The sequence below is a fragment of the Trematomus bernacchii genome, unplaced genomic scaffold (assembly GCF_902827165.1).
Source record: "Trematomus bernacchii unplaced genomic scaffold, fTreBer1.1, whole genome shotgun sequence".
NCBI classification, from domain to species: domain Eukaryota; kingdom Metazoa; phylum Chordata; class Actinopteri; order Perciformes; family Nototheniidae; genus Trematomus; species Trematomus bernacchii.
In genome coordinates, this window is record NW_022987869.1 from 5,945,996 (window position 1) to 5,962,718 (window position 16,723).

Below are 16,723 nucleotides of genomic sequence, written 5' to 3' on the forward strand. Positions count from 1 at the left end.
CCGGGCCCTGAGGTCCTCTGAGCAAGGCCTCCTAAGGGTGCCCCGAACCAGGCTAAAAACTAAGGGGGACCGTGCCTTTGAGGCGGTGGCCCCAAGGCTTTGGAACAAACTCCCCCAGAAATGAGATAGAGATTTTTAAGGGGCAGTTAAAGACCCACCTCTTCCGACAGGCCTTTGGGGCGTCGGAGGAGGTGAGTTAGTAGCTGTCTTTTATTGGTGTTTTATCGTATGTATTACCTGCTGCTGTTTTATGCCTTTTTATGCCTTTTATTCTACATTTTAGTTGTACTGTGAATTGTGTACTGTACTGTAAAGCACTTTGTACATTCGTGTTGAGAAGGGTGCTATATAAATAAAGTTGTACTTACTTACTTAATCAGGGGTAATGTGACAAATCAAAGATGAAAAGTACAAAATAAGCTGTTTATGTTAATGAGGTATTAAATACAAAGTCTCTGAAACTGCTCACAGTAAAACATGTTTGCTCCAGCTAAAATAATAATACACCATCATCTTGTTGTTCTTTGTCCTGAATGTATGCTACGGTTATTTTGTAGATACTTGATGGTTAAATGCTGTGAAAAGTCAGAAAAAGCCCAAGGCCATGACAAAAATCTGCAATACTAGCATGCAAATATTTCACATCTTTGAAGTTTTAAAAAACTGATTGACATATATTTAATAGAAATATGATATTGGGAGATCAGCATTAATGTTGTGATTGGTCAACCGCTTAGAGCTGTTCCGCCTCTTTACAATGTGTTGGAGCACTAGCCAATAGAAGCACAAGTGTTACATAGTGATGTCACTATGTTCCGGAAGCAAACAAAGGAGTCCAATGGTGGCGTTTCAGGCAGGGGGGTTGGGGGGGGGGGTGTGTGAGAGAGTAAACTCCCTCTGGAGAACACACCATTCACATGCAGAGAAACCTAAATAACACACTACAGGAAAGAGAAAACAAAAAAGAATAATAATAGGGAGCTAGTTAGAATTAGCATTTAGCTGCCAGTGCTATTAAGTAACTATATGATTCATTCATGCTTAAAAATAAAATTAGAATAAGGAGAAAGTGAATTAGAACATTATCATGATGTGTTCAAATGTAGTCTCTTAAAGTGAGTTGTTTGAAGGAAAGCTAATATTATCAAAGCTAATATTTTAATGCACAATATTTGCCTCCTGTTTGAGAGAAAAAATTGGAACAACAGCTTGCTGGTTGAGCAACATTAAACCTTAACTCTCATTAATTATAATATTCTGATCATGATTATGTATTAACATCAAAATATATGATGTTTGTCTGTGACAAACTGTTTATGCCGTCATTTTACGTGTATTTCTTCGTCTTCAGATCTCTCTATAAACTGAGATGCTGATCATGATCTACTTGAATAACAGATGAAATAAATGTGTTGTTGATCACATGACCCTGTGCTCCTCCAGACGCCAACAACTTCCTGAAGACGGTGCACAGAAACATGACGTCCAAACTGCTGCAGCTCCCCGACAAACACTCTGTGACGGAGCTGCTGAACACCTGGGCGCAGAGCGTCCGGCAGGCCTGCCTGTCTGCCGCCTGAAGCCCCGCCCACTTCTGTCTGAAGCCCTGCCCACCATTGCCTGATGCCCCACCCATCACCTGACCCAACCTGCAGACACCTCCTCCTCTCTGTGTTCACACCAACCATTGCATCATTTCCGCTAACTTGCTTTACTGAGTTACTCCATCATGATGGCTATTTGTAAAGAATCTGACTCAATGCAGGACCAAATAGCTTTTGGAATGCTTGTTTTCTCAATGGAGCTTGATCGTGGCTATGCTAACACGTTAGCTGCCTAAGATAACCTCTAAATACGGCAGCGATGTTATTGTTTATACATAGAGATATTAGGCGTGCCGAAGTATTTACCCGGTGTTTCATGGACAAACAGCAATTACATTACTCAGGAATAAAACCCATTTGGTGAATAATCGCTGAGGAGTTCAAGGCCCACGTGAATAACCAAAAAACTGAACTTTGTAACGCATCAGGGCTACAGTAAAGAGAAAATCAGGGAGAGTTTACTGACAAGACCATGGCAGTATCTAGGTTTAACCAAATGCTAAAAGAAAAACTGATAAAGTCAGTAAAATGTTGGTATTTTCTTGTGTGGAGGACGTGCAAAGTAAGCATTCTGAGAGTCCGAAAAATATATTTTTCTTGCTAAATGTCTACTGTAAGTACAGTGTAAGTTATCCGGTGGCCAATGTTCCTCACCCTGGCATCCCTTAAATATATTTCTATGTATAATGTGCATCTCTAAAATGATATAAACTCCACCGCATTTAACAATGACAATAATCTTTCCTTTATTTCTAATTTAACGTCACGCACTTCTCCTTCGAATAGGGAGACACGTCTTTGCATTGACGTTGATCAGGAAAAAAAACCATTTAATTTATAAAGCACTTTTTAAGAACCCAAATAAAGTATACAATAACAAACATTTCATAAAAGCAAACACAAAAACAAGATTCATTGATTAGTATAAGAAAATAGTAATCATGAAACAGAAAGCAGTGTAATCTGGTTTGGTGTGGACACAGCGTGAGTCGTCGTCCCCATACACTACAGAACCTGCAGGACTTTTCCTCGTCATACATGTGCAGCTGTCCCCTGAATGCCCCGTGACTGATATCTTGTATTCTGATCCCGACATTTCTCTTGATGCATTCTGGGTAAATTCAGACGTTTGCTCGGCTGCAGAAATGACTTCTTCCACGCTGCATTCAGAAGTCCCATAGACAGAGAGCAGATTTTAGCAGCTTGTATATAACATGAACACAAAAAGGGAAAAAAACAGTAACCGGACCGCCTGAAAGGTCATTTATCCCGATCTATATTCTGCTCCCTGAATGCATCACATTGCTTCTGTTTATTCTGTTTCCTGTTTGAGATGTCATTTCAGTTTTGTACCACAGAAGAGCGCTGTTGTAAAGAAAAACTCTACTTTGCTTTTCAAATGAAAATATAAACATATTTTTTTGCTATCATGAATAAAAACTTTTCAGTTCAACTTTTTAAATATAGAAACTGTTTCAGTCACTGAAGATAATATGTACTTTTCTGCAACAGCTTCAGGTTCACTGTTGTTGGATTAAAGCAACAATCATTTAACATTTGTTATAAAAACATCAGCTTTATAATTGCTGGATGTAGAGAAGGTAGTTAAAAATAACAAATATTAATCTCAACAAGAATCTCTGAAATCTTAAAATAATTGGTAATTATAATTTACAAAATATGCCATTAACGTCACTTAAACAAACCCTATTCTGCTCATTTTCAGGTTCATAATTATGTTGTGCCTCTGTGACATGTCCCCATGCGCTAATGTTCAAAAAGCTCTTTATTTTTCTCATACTGCCTGTGCTGCAGCACCTCTTTTCACCCTCTGTCTGAAACCAGAGCCCAGTCTGCTCTGATTGGTTAGCTGGCCGGCTCTCTTGTGATTGGTCAACTGCTTAGAGATGTTCCGCCCCTTAGCCTATCATTTATGATGTGTTGAAGTGCTAGCCAATCGAAACGCCAGTGTAACATAGTGATGTCACTATGTTCAGGAAGTAAACAAGAGTCCAATGGAGGTGTAGCAGGAGGGGAAAATAAAAACAACAATATATAAATATTCCCTCCCTGATCCGATGGGGAGTGGCTAAACAAGCCACACCTGAGAGCTGGAGGAAGCTAATTAGACAAGTAAGTCACAGCTGTGAGCTGTGGAGGAGAGGAGACACTGAACTCCAGAAAATGGAAGAAGTGGAAGTCTGATGCAGCTTAATAACCCAGTTGGATGTTTGGGGAGTGTTTCTGGTCGTACTGAACCCAGGAGCTCCAACATCCTCCTTTGACCTGCATTCCCGGCCTGCTAGGACTTCAAGGTACGTTTTTCTCTGCATCCTTACAGATTCTCATTTCCCGCCCCCACCCCTTAAAACCCTACACTCAACTAGTGTGTTATAGGTTGCACAACAACCTATAACACACTACAGGGAAGGGAAAACCCAGAACGCAGAATAGGGTCCCTTTAAATGTTGATGTCTCATAGATAAGAACATAGGGAAATATTTTATGTTCAAATGAACATTTTGACTTTTTTTTCTCTCTAAAGCCACGTCATTTGTTTTTTTCCTCAAATGTTGGTTATTGTAAAGCCTTTCTATTTAATTCAGAATTACATTATACATATGTTTTAAATATAACTTTGAAGGAACCTTGTAGATCAGGGGTGTCAAACTAAATTTCATCACGGGCCACATCAGCATTTTGGTTGCACTCAAAGGGCCGGTTGTAACCTGTATGAAAATACATATGTAAATATTTAATATAAACGTATGTATTATATGACATTATTGCCTCTGCATTGGATCATTATCGGATAGGGTAATAACTTCATAATTAACTACGTCTGAAAGCAGAAGTCTAGGGCAAATCATTGGAAGTCTCTTCAGTGAGAATGTCACAATGATTTTTTCAAAAAAAATTGAAAATGTAAAAAAAGGTGAGATTTTGAAGAAAGAAAAGTCAAATTCTGGGAAAAAAAGTCAAATTCTGAAAAATAAAATCATATTTGAGATGCATTGTGGGACATGTAGTTTATGGGCAACGTGCTTCTGTAAATAGGCATGTAACCGTATAATAAACGTATTATATTCTTTCAGAGCTCTTGTGGGGCCGCATTAAATGAAGTCGCAGGCCGGATTTGGCCCCCGGGCCTTGAGTTTGACACCCCTGTTGTAGATAATGAACATAATAATTATAAAAACTGTATAAAATGAGACATATTTTATTATTTTCAGACTAAATGGTACAAAAGTTGTCAGGTGATTTTCCAACAAAGAAATACAGATATTCATACATCATTAAACGTACGTGTGGGTGTGTGTGTGTGTGTGTGTGTGTGTGTGTGTGTGTGTGTGTGTGTGTGTGTGTGTGTGTGTGTGTGTGTGTGTGTGTGTGTGTGTGTGTGTGTGTGTGTGTGTGTGTGTGTGTGTGTGTGTGTGTGTGTGTGTGTGTGTGTGTCAGAAGCTGAGGGAGAAGGCTCTGTACGACAGGTTGGTGAACACGTCGATGTGATTGCTGCTGCCTCCCACCGTCAGCATCTGCACAGAAAATACAAACATTTATTCATCTTTTATTTAATATATTCAGTATTCTGGATCAGTGTCTTGTCTACTCTAAACATGCAATATATTTTAGAGAAAATAATCCCTCCACATGGTCAGAATATCTCTCATCCCTTTAAGAACCCAAAGACACAACTGTCTGTTTTATTTGTTCCATGTCCTTTATATATGTTGCATTGTAACTTGTCAAAAATATCATTTTTTAACACTTCAGGAGCAAAAAAGGGCTCACTCCACAAAAACAAAAAAAACCATATGTTTCAGGTGATTATAACTACGGTGTCTGACAGGTGCAAACGCGAAAAAGATAACTGTCGCAAAAACATTTACATTAGGTTTACGAGCTGCACCTTCAGAAATTATGTGAATATAAAAACACTAATGTGCCCAAACGCATACAAATGAAGAATCATCTTCACCATCTTGACAACCCATGCAAAGCGTTTAGTAAAAGCGCTGCAAATACAAAACGCTGCAAGAAGCTGCAGAACGGAAGAGCGACACTAAAAAGTGACGGACACAGCCGGGACCGGAGTGCTTGTTGAGTTGGCCAACTGTCGCTGTTCAAAAAAGCCAATAATACGTACATGTTAAGTACGTTTCCAACAACAAAGCTATCACATGATTGCTTCTGATATTATTGCAGATTAGCTGTAAAATGGCTAGCTATAGCTAACCTAATATTTTCAAATATCCTGACAAAACACTTACAATTATGGAACAGACTCACTCTGCCAACAGGGAAAGTTGGCAAACTTTATAATCCCTGCACATCAAAAAGCGCTCCGGGCCCAGCTGTGTGCGTCTCTTTTTGGGGTCCCCGTGTCCGTTGTGTTTTAAGCCTCTTGAAGCATTTTGTTTATGCAGCGCTTTTAGTAAACGCTGCAGATGTTTCCTCAAATTGGTGATGATGTTTCTTCATTTGCATGTGTTTTGGCACATTTGTGTTTATATATTTGTATCGTTTCTGAAGCTGCACGTTTGCACCTGTGGGTCCCCATATTATACACCAATAAAAACCCAATAACTTGCGGTGCATTCACTGTCTCACTGTGAAGTAACCGCAGATGTAACATGTATGTTATTTAACTTGTGGTACGTTCAGTTGCTCGCTGTGATATATAACTTGTGGTGCGTTCAGTGTCTCACCCGGTGCTCTGCGCTGTTGGTGTTGAGCTGCAGCGTGTTGAGGCTCTGTGGCGTACAGGGGATCTGAGCCTTGACCTCCCCCCCCAGGAGACAGTGAGCCACAGACGGGCCCTCCCCCACAGCCAGGATCTACAGAGGAGGAAGGTAGGATGTACATGTTTTAATTAATACTCAGTTTAAACATAAAAAGGTGTAATAAAGAATAATAATACACAATTAAAAAGCTAGTACTTTATTATTTCATGGAGTCACAGTATCCACAGCATTGTGCTGCTAATATTTCAGAATAAAAGCCTTAACAACTGAAGAGATATTGTCCACGGAAAAACACGAAAGGGCTTTTATTTTGAAACCGAAAAGTTTAGTTAAAATGTAAATGTTTACTTTTCTCATGTCTGACGTATTCTACAGAGATTAAGACATTTAGACTTTAGCATTTGTTTTCATGTTTATTTTCTTTTAGACTTTTCAATTGGATTTGGTTATCCAGTGGATAATCTCCACATAAAACTTGTATAATGATGAAATGTCAATGAAATAACCAGAAGTTCAAAGCTAACGTTATGCTATAAACAAATTACATCTTGGTCAGGTCTTCACATCAACACCACTAACGTGTGCAACGCGGGGTCTCACCATGTCCTGGTAGAAGGACGTCTGTCTCTGGCAGCCCGTCAGAGGGAAGATGGAGGTCGGGGACAGAGAGCGGAGATGCCACAGAGACAGAGACGGACCTCCACCACACAGCTGCAGAACACAACCACACCATTAGCACTGAAAGAGTTTTCATTGGGGATAATCATAAGGAAAATAAAACTACAATTAATTAATAATTTTTAGTTCCTTACCATCCAGTCTGAGTCGGTGGTCAGACAGCTGATCCATTTACCGTACTGAGGTCGAGCACAACTCTGAAACACACCAGTCTGTTCATTTTTCTACCGTTTTAAAGACTTTTACAAATGCAGAGCTGATGGGAGGATGACTTTGAGATGCAGCTACATATAAAGAACAGAGATGGAAGGAGGAAAGGAAGGTGAGCAAGAGGAGCAAAAAATAAAAGGGAGGAAGAAAGGAAGAATATGAAGAAGAGAGGTGAAAGAATAAAGGAGATGAAGTAAGAGTTCAAATCTGCTGCTCCAATGTAAGGTGAAACACATTTTTTCAAAAGTTAAATTCGTTTTTTTAAGAGATACTTGCTATATACAGTGGAGGAAATAATTATTTGATCCCTTCTTTGCCCACTTACAAATAAATGAACAGTCTATAATTTAAATGGTAGGTTTATTTGAACAGTGAGAGTAAGAATATCAAAAAGAAAATCCAGAAATTGACATTATATAAAAGATAGAAATTGATTTGCATTTAACTGTGGGAAATAAGTATTTGATCCCCTTGCAACCAACAAGGACTCTGGCTTCCACAGACCGGTTAAATAAGTCCTCTTCCTTTAAAAAAGTACTCGTATCAACTTGTTACCTGTATAAAAGACACCTGTCCACAGAATCAATCAATCAGATTCCAACCTCTCCACCATGGGCAAGAGCTGTCTAAGGACCTCAGGGACAAGATTTTCCCTGAGATCAGCACCCTCTGATGACTGCACAAGGCTGGGATCGGCTACAAGACCATCAGAAAGCAGCTCGGTGAGAAGGACACAACTGTTAGTGCCATTATTCGGAAATAGAAAAAGACAAAATGAGCATCAGTCGCCCTCGGTCTGGGGCTCCACACAGGATCTGGCCCCGTGGGGTATTGATGATGATGAGAAAGGTGAGGGATCAGCCAAGAACTACACGGAGGAACTTGTTAATGATCTCAAGGCAGCTGGGACCACAGTCACCAAGAAAACTATTGGTAACACACCACACCATAATGGATCAAATCCAGCAGCGCCTGAAGGCCCCCTGCTCAAGAAGGACATGAAAGGACCGTCTGAAGTTTGACAAGGAACATCTGAATGATTCAGAGAAGGCTTGGGAGAAGATGACGTGGTCAGAGGAGACCAAAATGTTGATCTTTGGCATCAACTCGACACGCCGTGTTTGGAGGAAGAGAGAGAGACCAACTACAAGAAGCGTCTGACCTCTGCTGTCCAACAAGGGTTTCTCCACCAAGTACTAACAAGGGGATCAAATACTTATTTCCCAGTTAATATAATGTCAATTTCTGGATTTTCTTTCTTATATTCTTTCTCTCATTAGGCAAACTTACAAAATCTGCAAGGGATCAAATACTTATTTCCTCCACTGTGTATATATATATATATACACAGCTCTGAAAAAAATTGAGAGACCACTACAAATATTTCTTAAATCTCAATCTCTACATGTATGGCAGCATTCCATTCCAGTGTCTATTGAATTCCAACACACAGAAATGTTGTCAGTAGTTTATAGAATAAAAAAAAATCATTTTACTCAAACACATACCGATAAATAGTGAATCCAGAGAAACAGATAATGCTGCAGTGGTCTATTTATCTTTCCAGAGCTGTATATATATATATATATATATATATCAGTATCAGGCGTTAAAGCTGTGGGCTGTTCCCTCACCTCGTACTTGTAGATCTCGACGCAATGCACAGACTGACCCGTCCTGCTGTCTGGAATACAAATCGGAGAAATTAACAATACGTTTACAGTCTGCTGCTAGATGAGACATTACTTATCACTGACAACAATAATAATAATAAGGGGAAGAAGAAGAAAAGGTGACTCACCCCACATCCTCACAGCTCCGTCCTCCCCCCCAGACAGGATCTCTGCCTCCCTCTCTCTCACACTCAAACAGTGCACGTAGTCTGAGTGTCCCTGCAGCACCGCCTGCACACACACACACACACACACACACACACACACACACACACACACACACACACACACACACACACACACACACACACACACACACACACACACACACACACACACACACACACACACACACACACACACACACACACACACACACAACACACACACACACACACACACACACACACACACACACACCACACACACACACACACACACACACACACATTTTTTTGAAAATAAAGTTATTTTATTTAGTTTTTGGAATATTTGTTGTTTCTTGAATAAGGTATAGTAATAGCCGTTTAAAACATTTGATATATATTTTGCATCATTTTACAATTTTCTTTAGTTCAGTTACAGTTTTATGTTACAGTTCAGTTACAGTTCAGTTACAGTTTCACTTAGGTTTTATGTATTAGGGTTACGTTTGAAAATTGTATGTATTAAGTTTAATTTTTAATTAATTTACACATTTTTTATACACGTGTAGTTAGTTTACATTTTTATATAATTTGTTTGAAGTTTTTATAGTTGTATTAAAGCAGACAGGAAGTTCTATATGGGGTTATAGGTGAGGCTGACCGGAGGCTGACAGGAGGCTTACTGCAGGCTGACAAGAGGCTGACTGGAGGCTGACAGGAGGCTTACTGCAGGCTGACAAGAGGCTGACTGGAGGCTGACTGGAGGCTGACAGGAGGCTTACTGCAGGCTGACAGGAGGCTGACTGGAGGCTGACTGGAGGCTGACTGCAGGCTGACTGGAGGCTGACTGCAGGCTGACAGGAGGCTGACTGCAGGCTGACAAGAGGCTGACTGGAGGCTGACTGCAGGCTGACTGGAGGCTGACTGGAGGCTGACTGCAGGCTGACTGGAGGCTGACTGGAGGCTGACTGGAGGCTGACTGGAGGCTGACTGCAGGCTGACAGGAGGCTGACAGGAGGCTGACAGGAGGCTGACTGGAGGCTGACTGGAGGCTGACTGCAGGCTGACTGGAGGCTGACTGCAGGCTGACTGGAGGCTGACTGGAGGCTGACTGCAGGCTGACTGGAAGCTGCATGTGAAGCTGACTCACCTTGAAGATGCCGTGCTCCAGGTCCAGGATGTGGATGTTGTTGTCTCCTCCTCCCACCACCAGACTGTTATCCTGAAACACAGAACCATCGGCCTCATACAGGGGAAGCATACTTTCACTACAGTACTATACGCAAATACAAGTCTGCAGCACAAATATTTAGAGGGAATATTCACCAAAAAAAATGCAGAATTATCAACAATTCTGACTTCATATTCTCTAGAAAAAAATTATCACATTTAGCCTCTCATACCACCACTTAGTATTAATTAAAAAATATGAGTTCATGTTTGCATAAATGTATGGTAGGGATTTTTGGGCAATTCTATTATTTACAGTACACTCACCGGCCACTTTTTTAGGTACACCTTGCTAGTACAGAGTTGGACCCGCCTTCAGGACGGCCGTAATTCTTCATGGCATAGACTCAACAAGGTGCTGGAAACATTCCTCACAGATTTTGGTGTAAATTGAGATAATAGCATCACGCTGTTGCTGCAGATTTGTCGGCTGCACATCCATGATGCAAATCTCTCGTTCCACCACATCCCAAAGGTGCTCTATAGGATTTAGATCTGAAAAAATATCCCCCCCACCATTACCCCACCACCACCAGCCTGAACCGTTGATACAAGGCAGGATGGATCCATGCTCTCATGTTGTTTACACCAAATTCAGACCTACCCTCCGAATGTTGCAGCAGAAATCAAGACTCATCAGACCAGGCAATATTTTTCCAATCTTCTATTGTCCAATATTGGTGAGCCTGTGTGAATTGTAGCCTCAGTTTCCTGTTCCTAGCTGACAGGAGTTGACGGTGTGGTCTTCTGCTGCTGTAGCCCATCTGCTTCAAGGTTCCACGTGTTGTGGTTCAGAGATGGTCTTCTGCATGCCTTGGTTGCAACGAGTGGTTATTTGAGTTACTGTTGCCTTTCTATCGTCTTGAAACCAGTCTGGCTTTTCTCCTCTGACCTCTGGCTTCAACAAGGCATTTTCTCCCAGAGATCTGCCGCTTACTGGATATTTTCCCTTTTTGGGAGCAGTCTCTGTAAACCCTAGAGATGGTTGTGCGTGAAAATCCCAGTAGATCAGCAGCTTCTGAAATACTCAGACCAGCCCGTCTGGCACCAACAACCATGCCATAAGTCCCTTATGCCCCTTTTCCACCAAACCGGTTCCAGGGCCGGTTCCGGGCTAGAGCCTGATTAAGCTCTGGTTCTTCCTGTTTCCACCGCAGCGGAGCCGCAACGGAGCTGCAACGGAGCCGCAAAGGAGCCGCCTCTAAGAGCCGAAAACCAGTTCTTAGCTGGCCACACTCAACTGCCCGGCAAGAACCAATAACTAATACTTCACGCTTACGTCGGAGGGCGAATCCCGCACCCCGCAATAACAGTTAATGGCGAATACAGCAAATACGAGTTGTAACAAGCAGTAGCGCTGAGAAAAGTGACTAGAACGCAACCACACTTACAAAAAAACCACACTTTATAAAGTCAGGCAACACTACCAGGCTTAGTGTGTTTCTGTTTATTTGTACCTTACTTTGAGCATCTGTTCGCTGTTATTGATCATTGTGAAGAGCAAGCAGACGTTTTCCTGTTGTTTTTTATTACATTACATGTTACTTGTTAGACGCTTTTATCCAAAGCGACTTACATACTCAATACTGTGGGCAATCCCCACAGGAGCAATTTGGGGTGAAGTGTCTTGCCCAGGGACACAACGACATGCTGACTGCAGTGGGGTTTGAACCTGTGACCCCCTGATCCGAACACCTACGCACAACCCACTGCGCCACATGCCTCCTCGTTTTATATTATAGCAGCTATCGGATGGAATCAATATATGAGCTGCACAGGTTGCTCACTTATGAGGATGGGGGATATTTATCAGCTGCTTGTGTGACAGTCAGACAGTGAATACTTTCAAGCGGCCGCTGCCGTGAGTTAACGGGAGACTAAACTCTGCCGTGAGTTAAAAGTAGACTAAACTCCGGTGGACGAGCAGCACTGCAGCGGTCGGTAAATGCCGCTGAACCACATTAATAAACAATGAACCACGGCACTCTGGAGAAAAGGGTCGAGAAGTAGTTATTTAATTTAATCTGGCTTCGTTTGATTAAAAGCAACACGATCATCGACCCAATGCAGTCCCCTATTGTTGTTGTTGTGAGCGGCGTTGGGGAGAAAATCAGTGACGTAAACGGTGACGTCATGAGCACCAGTCGGGCTCCGAGCGGTGGAAACATAAGTGGTGCTACAGAGAAGAACCAGTTAAGCACCAGAAAAGCACAAGAACGGTTCTTGAACCGGAACCGGTTTGGTGGAAAAGGGGCATTAAATCCCCTTTCTTCCCCATTCTGATGTGGATTGAACTTCACCAGGTCGTCTTCACCATGTCTACATGCCTCAATGCATTGAATTGCTGCCATGTGATTGGCTGATTAGATATTTGCATTAACGAGCAGTTGAACAGGTGTACCTAATAATAAAGTGGCCAGTGAGTGTATATTATATTTTACGCAGTTTTGAGTCATTATAAATATTAAATATAAATAGTTCTTAATAACTATATTAGGTGTGTGTTCTCACCCGGGTGTTTAGGACCATGGCGTTGATCTCCGGTATCTCTAGACTGGATCTTAGGAATAAAAACTTCAGTCAGCTCTTTGCTCACTTATTACAGTAACATATAATATTAAATATTATAATAAAATATGAGGTCATTCAAACAGAAAGAAAGCGTCTCTCACTTGTAGTTCGGTCTCTTTGTCCACAGAGGTTTCACATTCTGAAGAGACAAAATTAGAAAAGACTTCTTTTTTTAAGTCAAGTTTAACTAACTGAGTAACAGCAGCAAATTCAGATTTTACAACACATCATAATATAATAAAATATAAAACAAATACAGTGTATACATACAAATATATGTATATATTAAACAATAATACAATAATTATAATATCATATTATAAATACAGTGTATACATATTAAAATAATAATAATACATTTGAATAAATACAAACATTTGTTGGTCATCTTGTTATTATAAATCATTCTGATACACTTCCTTTACAAATAACTCTTTGTTCTTTGTTTTTGTACACTAAGATTGTACTTTATACAATAACTGGGCACCAAATCACTGTGAGGATGTATTTTAATAATACCAATAATAATGTAAATAGGGTCTGACCTTCTTGGTGAGGTCGCTCCAGCTCCAGCAGCTGATCTCTCCGTTTCCTGCGCTCAGGAGGTGACAGTCGGTGGAGAGGAGCGAGAACACAGGTCCTTCATGAGCTAAAAAACACACACACACACACTTTCATTATAAAAACCCCATTAATCACAACACAGATACTCAGTGAGAAAAGGCAGGAATACAGCAATGGTGACTCTTTCTCACTTTCAAAAAGTTGAACAAATGTACATATTAATATTACTCTCCACTTACTTTCGGGTTAGCTCTTATAACCAACTTTAGGCCTGATCATACATACTTTATATCCTTTTTGGACAATTTGAGACTTTTAAATGGTAGTTAATTTACAAAGTGCCACTAATGTTTGTTTTTATGAAAGTAAAATGTCCAACAAAAGAGCAAATAAAATAAAAATATTAATATAAACATAATAACTTAAAGTAAAAACATAAACAGGTTTATTAGAATATATACAGAGGTGTATTATTACACCTCTGTATAAAACTATCGTTTCTAGGACATAAGTATTAACACTTAGTTTACAACAACTAACTTGTTTTTTTTTCATTACTTACTAACCAACTAAAAATAACACAAAATACTCAACATTAAAAGTTATTAGTCCCTAACTAGTGTGACAAATCAAAGTATACTGAGGTCTTAAAAAAGGTATTTTTTACAATTCTCATTAATTGTATACAATGGTAATGACAGTAAGATAACTGAATCAACTTTTGAGCCACATAAAATGAAACAAATATTTAGGGTTAGGGGATATGTGTTATATCTCACCTGTGAAGGTTAGAACAGGTTTCTGACTCAGGGCTGTGGCATCTGGACTCAGAGCTGCAGACAGGCTGCAACCCAAACATAACCAATATATTAATATGATTATTAATATATTCATACATTTGGTTTAAAAGAGGCACTATTTTGCTTATTTTCAAGTTCATATTTGTATTTAGTGTCTCTACTGTAACATGTTTCCATGCTTTAATACTCAAAAAGCTCTTAATATTTATCATACTGCCTGTGCTGCAGCACCTCTTTTCACCCTCTGTCTGAAACCAGAGCCTGCTCTGATTGGTTAGCTGGCCAGCTTTGTAGTGATTGGTCAACCGCTTAGAGATGTCCCACTTCTTAGCCTATTACGTACAATGTTATGGAGCGCTAGCCAATGTAAGCGTGAGTTTTACACAGTGATGTCACTATGTTACGGAAGTAAGAAAAGGAGTCCAATGGAAGCGTTGGGGGTAGGGGGGGGGAGTGTGTGGGAGAGAAACTCCCTCTGGAGGGAACAAAGGGATTCGGAACACACCTGAAGGGAAAACCTGAAAAAAAGCATAATAGGGCCTCTTTAATGAGTTTGATCATAGTTGTGTGTGTCGGACCTGAACACGGCGATCTCGCCATAGTTGTTCCCGGCTGCCAGAAATCGTCCACAGGGAGAAAAACTCTGCGAGAACACGGACATGTGGAGGAGCTGCAACAACAAAACGCACATTAAATATTCATATTCATCTTTATTAAACTTATGAAATCCCATCTGCAGCTCTGTGTTTTCTCTGCTCATTATTTCCAACATAAATCTGTCTGTTGACTTCTATCAGCCATCTATCATTTATTGGAGGTATTACAAATGGAAACAGCAGGATTGCAGGAAGAGTGGTCTCAGATGTACAATTGCAGTACAAGCCCACTTAATATGAAACAATAATCGAAAATAATAAAAAGATAATTAAAGAAAGATAAAGAAAATCAAGTGTCACAAAAGTATTATTATTAGTAATATACATGTATTACTGGGCATCACACCTATCAAACGTAAAGGGTTTTTAGAAGAAGTAATATATTATTATCCAATTAATAATATTGAATGATTAAGTAATTCCAGGACAAGTGAAGACCAATACTGTATCACATATTCAGACAAAAGACAATAGCCTATACAACAAGTAAAGACAAATTACAAAATACAGTTCAAACTCTGGTTAACATTTATACAAAAACGGGTTACCGAATGGGACTTGATTTAAGGACCTTAATAAATGCTCTTATAACATGTGCTTGGTTCCATTTTAAAAACATATATAACTTTTGAACGTATTCAATCAATACCCACATTTAATAGGAGTCCCTTTACCATTAGAACATATTTTAACCAGTCATCCTATGCGAGCATTTTTACAAACTAACAAGAAAACCCAACTTTAGCAGAAAAAAAATAGCATGTTTATTAGCTAACAAAACGTATTTTAAACACCAACGACAGTTTCGTTAAGATGAAGTTGATGTAAACGTGTTAACTTGTGTAAGCTGTTTAACTAATAAGCACAAAACACACATTTTAGCGGAATTCTAAGTGGTGTTTGCCGCAAAGCCTTAACTTTTAAGACCAAGGCACACAGGTACAGCTAAGGGGATTCATTCAAGTTTAAATCAGTGTGTATTAACGTATTCTAACTAATCTATTACACCATCAGATATTATCGTTATTTGCCACATTTCCAACAACAACAAAGCGCGAGTAAAGCTAAGCGCATATTTCAGTATAAATGTGAGTGAGATTTTTACATTTAATTGAATTTCCTCCACAGTTTTAAGAACATATTAATAATAGTTTACCTCTACGGGACCCATTCTGTTCACACGGACACTTCGTGCCTTTATAACGGCTGCAAAAGGAGCAAAAAGTCGGTAATTTAAGTATTTTTTTTTACAAACGATGCGAGGAGTGAACAAGATGAATGCAGTCGAGGGAATATGACGTATGCACTAACGCAAAGGATTCTGGCACATGTAGTACACATTCTAGCAGCGAGGTGTTTTTTTATGTATAACTACAGGACAAATGTAATTCATAAATGCAAGAAAATAAAACAATTATACTCAAAATGGATTCGATAAAAAAAACACAGTATGAAATCACTTTGTCTCAAAACATGTTTTAGTATGTATTTTATCATTTTAAATTATTTTTTAGAGCAGGTTCAATTATAATTATTTGTATATAAAGAAATGGCAAGAAAGTAAAAAAGGAACTAGGAACTACAATGAGAAATAAACTTAAAGATGATAATACAAAATATATATCATATATTTAAGATAATAAATCAATGTACATTTTAATAATAATACACTATATATTGTTACAAATATTATTGTATTGCAAATCATCATTTCTAAGGGAGGTAGAGTAAATATTAAAATGTTATGAAGGTAGAACTATGTAAATATGTATGCTCATTTTTAGATTTTGTTATAAAAAATAATTACTATTTTAAACATATCAAATACAAGTACACATTAATCATT

General features: G+C 39.4%; 2 protein-coding genes across 4 annotated transcripts in view; one reads left to right on the forward strand and one right to left on the reverse strand.

Annotated features, from left to right (window-relative positions):
* The window catches only part of med15 (mediator complex subunit 15), a 44,314-nt gene extending 41,244 nt beyond the window's left edge, over window positions 1-3,070 (forward strand). For both annotated transcript variants that reach the window (XM_034113673.1, XM_034113674.1), the window contains exon 18: window positions 1,444-3,070. In XM_034113673.1, coding sequence (XP_033969564.1) covers window positions 1,444-1,580 — 137 coding nt within the window. In that variant the 3' untranslated portion in view covers window positions 1,581-3,070. The remainder of the gene's footprint in view (window positions 1-1,443) is intronic.
* A 1,919-nt stretch (window positions 3,071-4,989) lies between these two features.
* thoc6 (THO complex 6) lies at window positions 4,990-16,165 on the reverse strand. Of its 2 annotated transcripts, none has more exons than XM_034113747.1 (13): window positions 16,034-16,165; window positions 14,800-14,891; window positions 14,201-14,265; window positions 13,403-13,506; window positions 12,959-12,996; window positions 12,798-12,840; window positions 10,207-10,278; window positions 9,039-9,141; window positions 8,872-8,921; window positions 7,162-7,224; window positions 6,950-7,060; window positions 6,314-6,442; window positions 4,990-5,140 (listed from the first exon to the last, which is right to left on the reverse strand). In XM_034113747.1, exons 1-13 carry the CDS (start codon window positions 16,046-16,048, stop codon window positions 5,060-5,062), a joined length of 966 nt encoding a protein of 321 aa, XP_033969638.1. In that variant the 5' UTR covers window positions 16,049-16,165; the 3' UTR covers window positions 4,990-5,059. The 2 variants fall into 2 exon arrangements, with proteins under 2 accessions (XP_033969638.1, XP_033969639.1); XM_034113748.1 differs by having other exon boundaries at window positions 12,798-12,846.
* Between the last annotated feature and the right edge of the window lie 558 nt (window positions 16,166-16,723).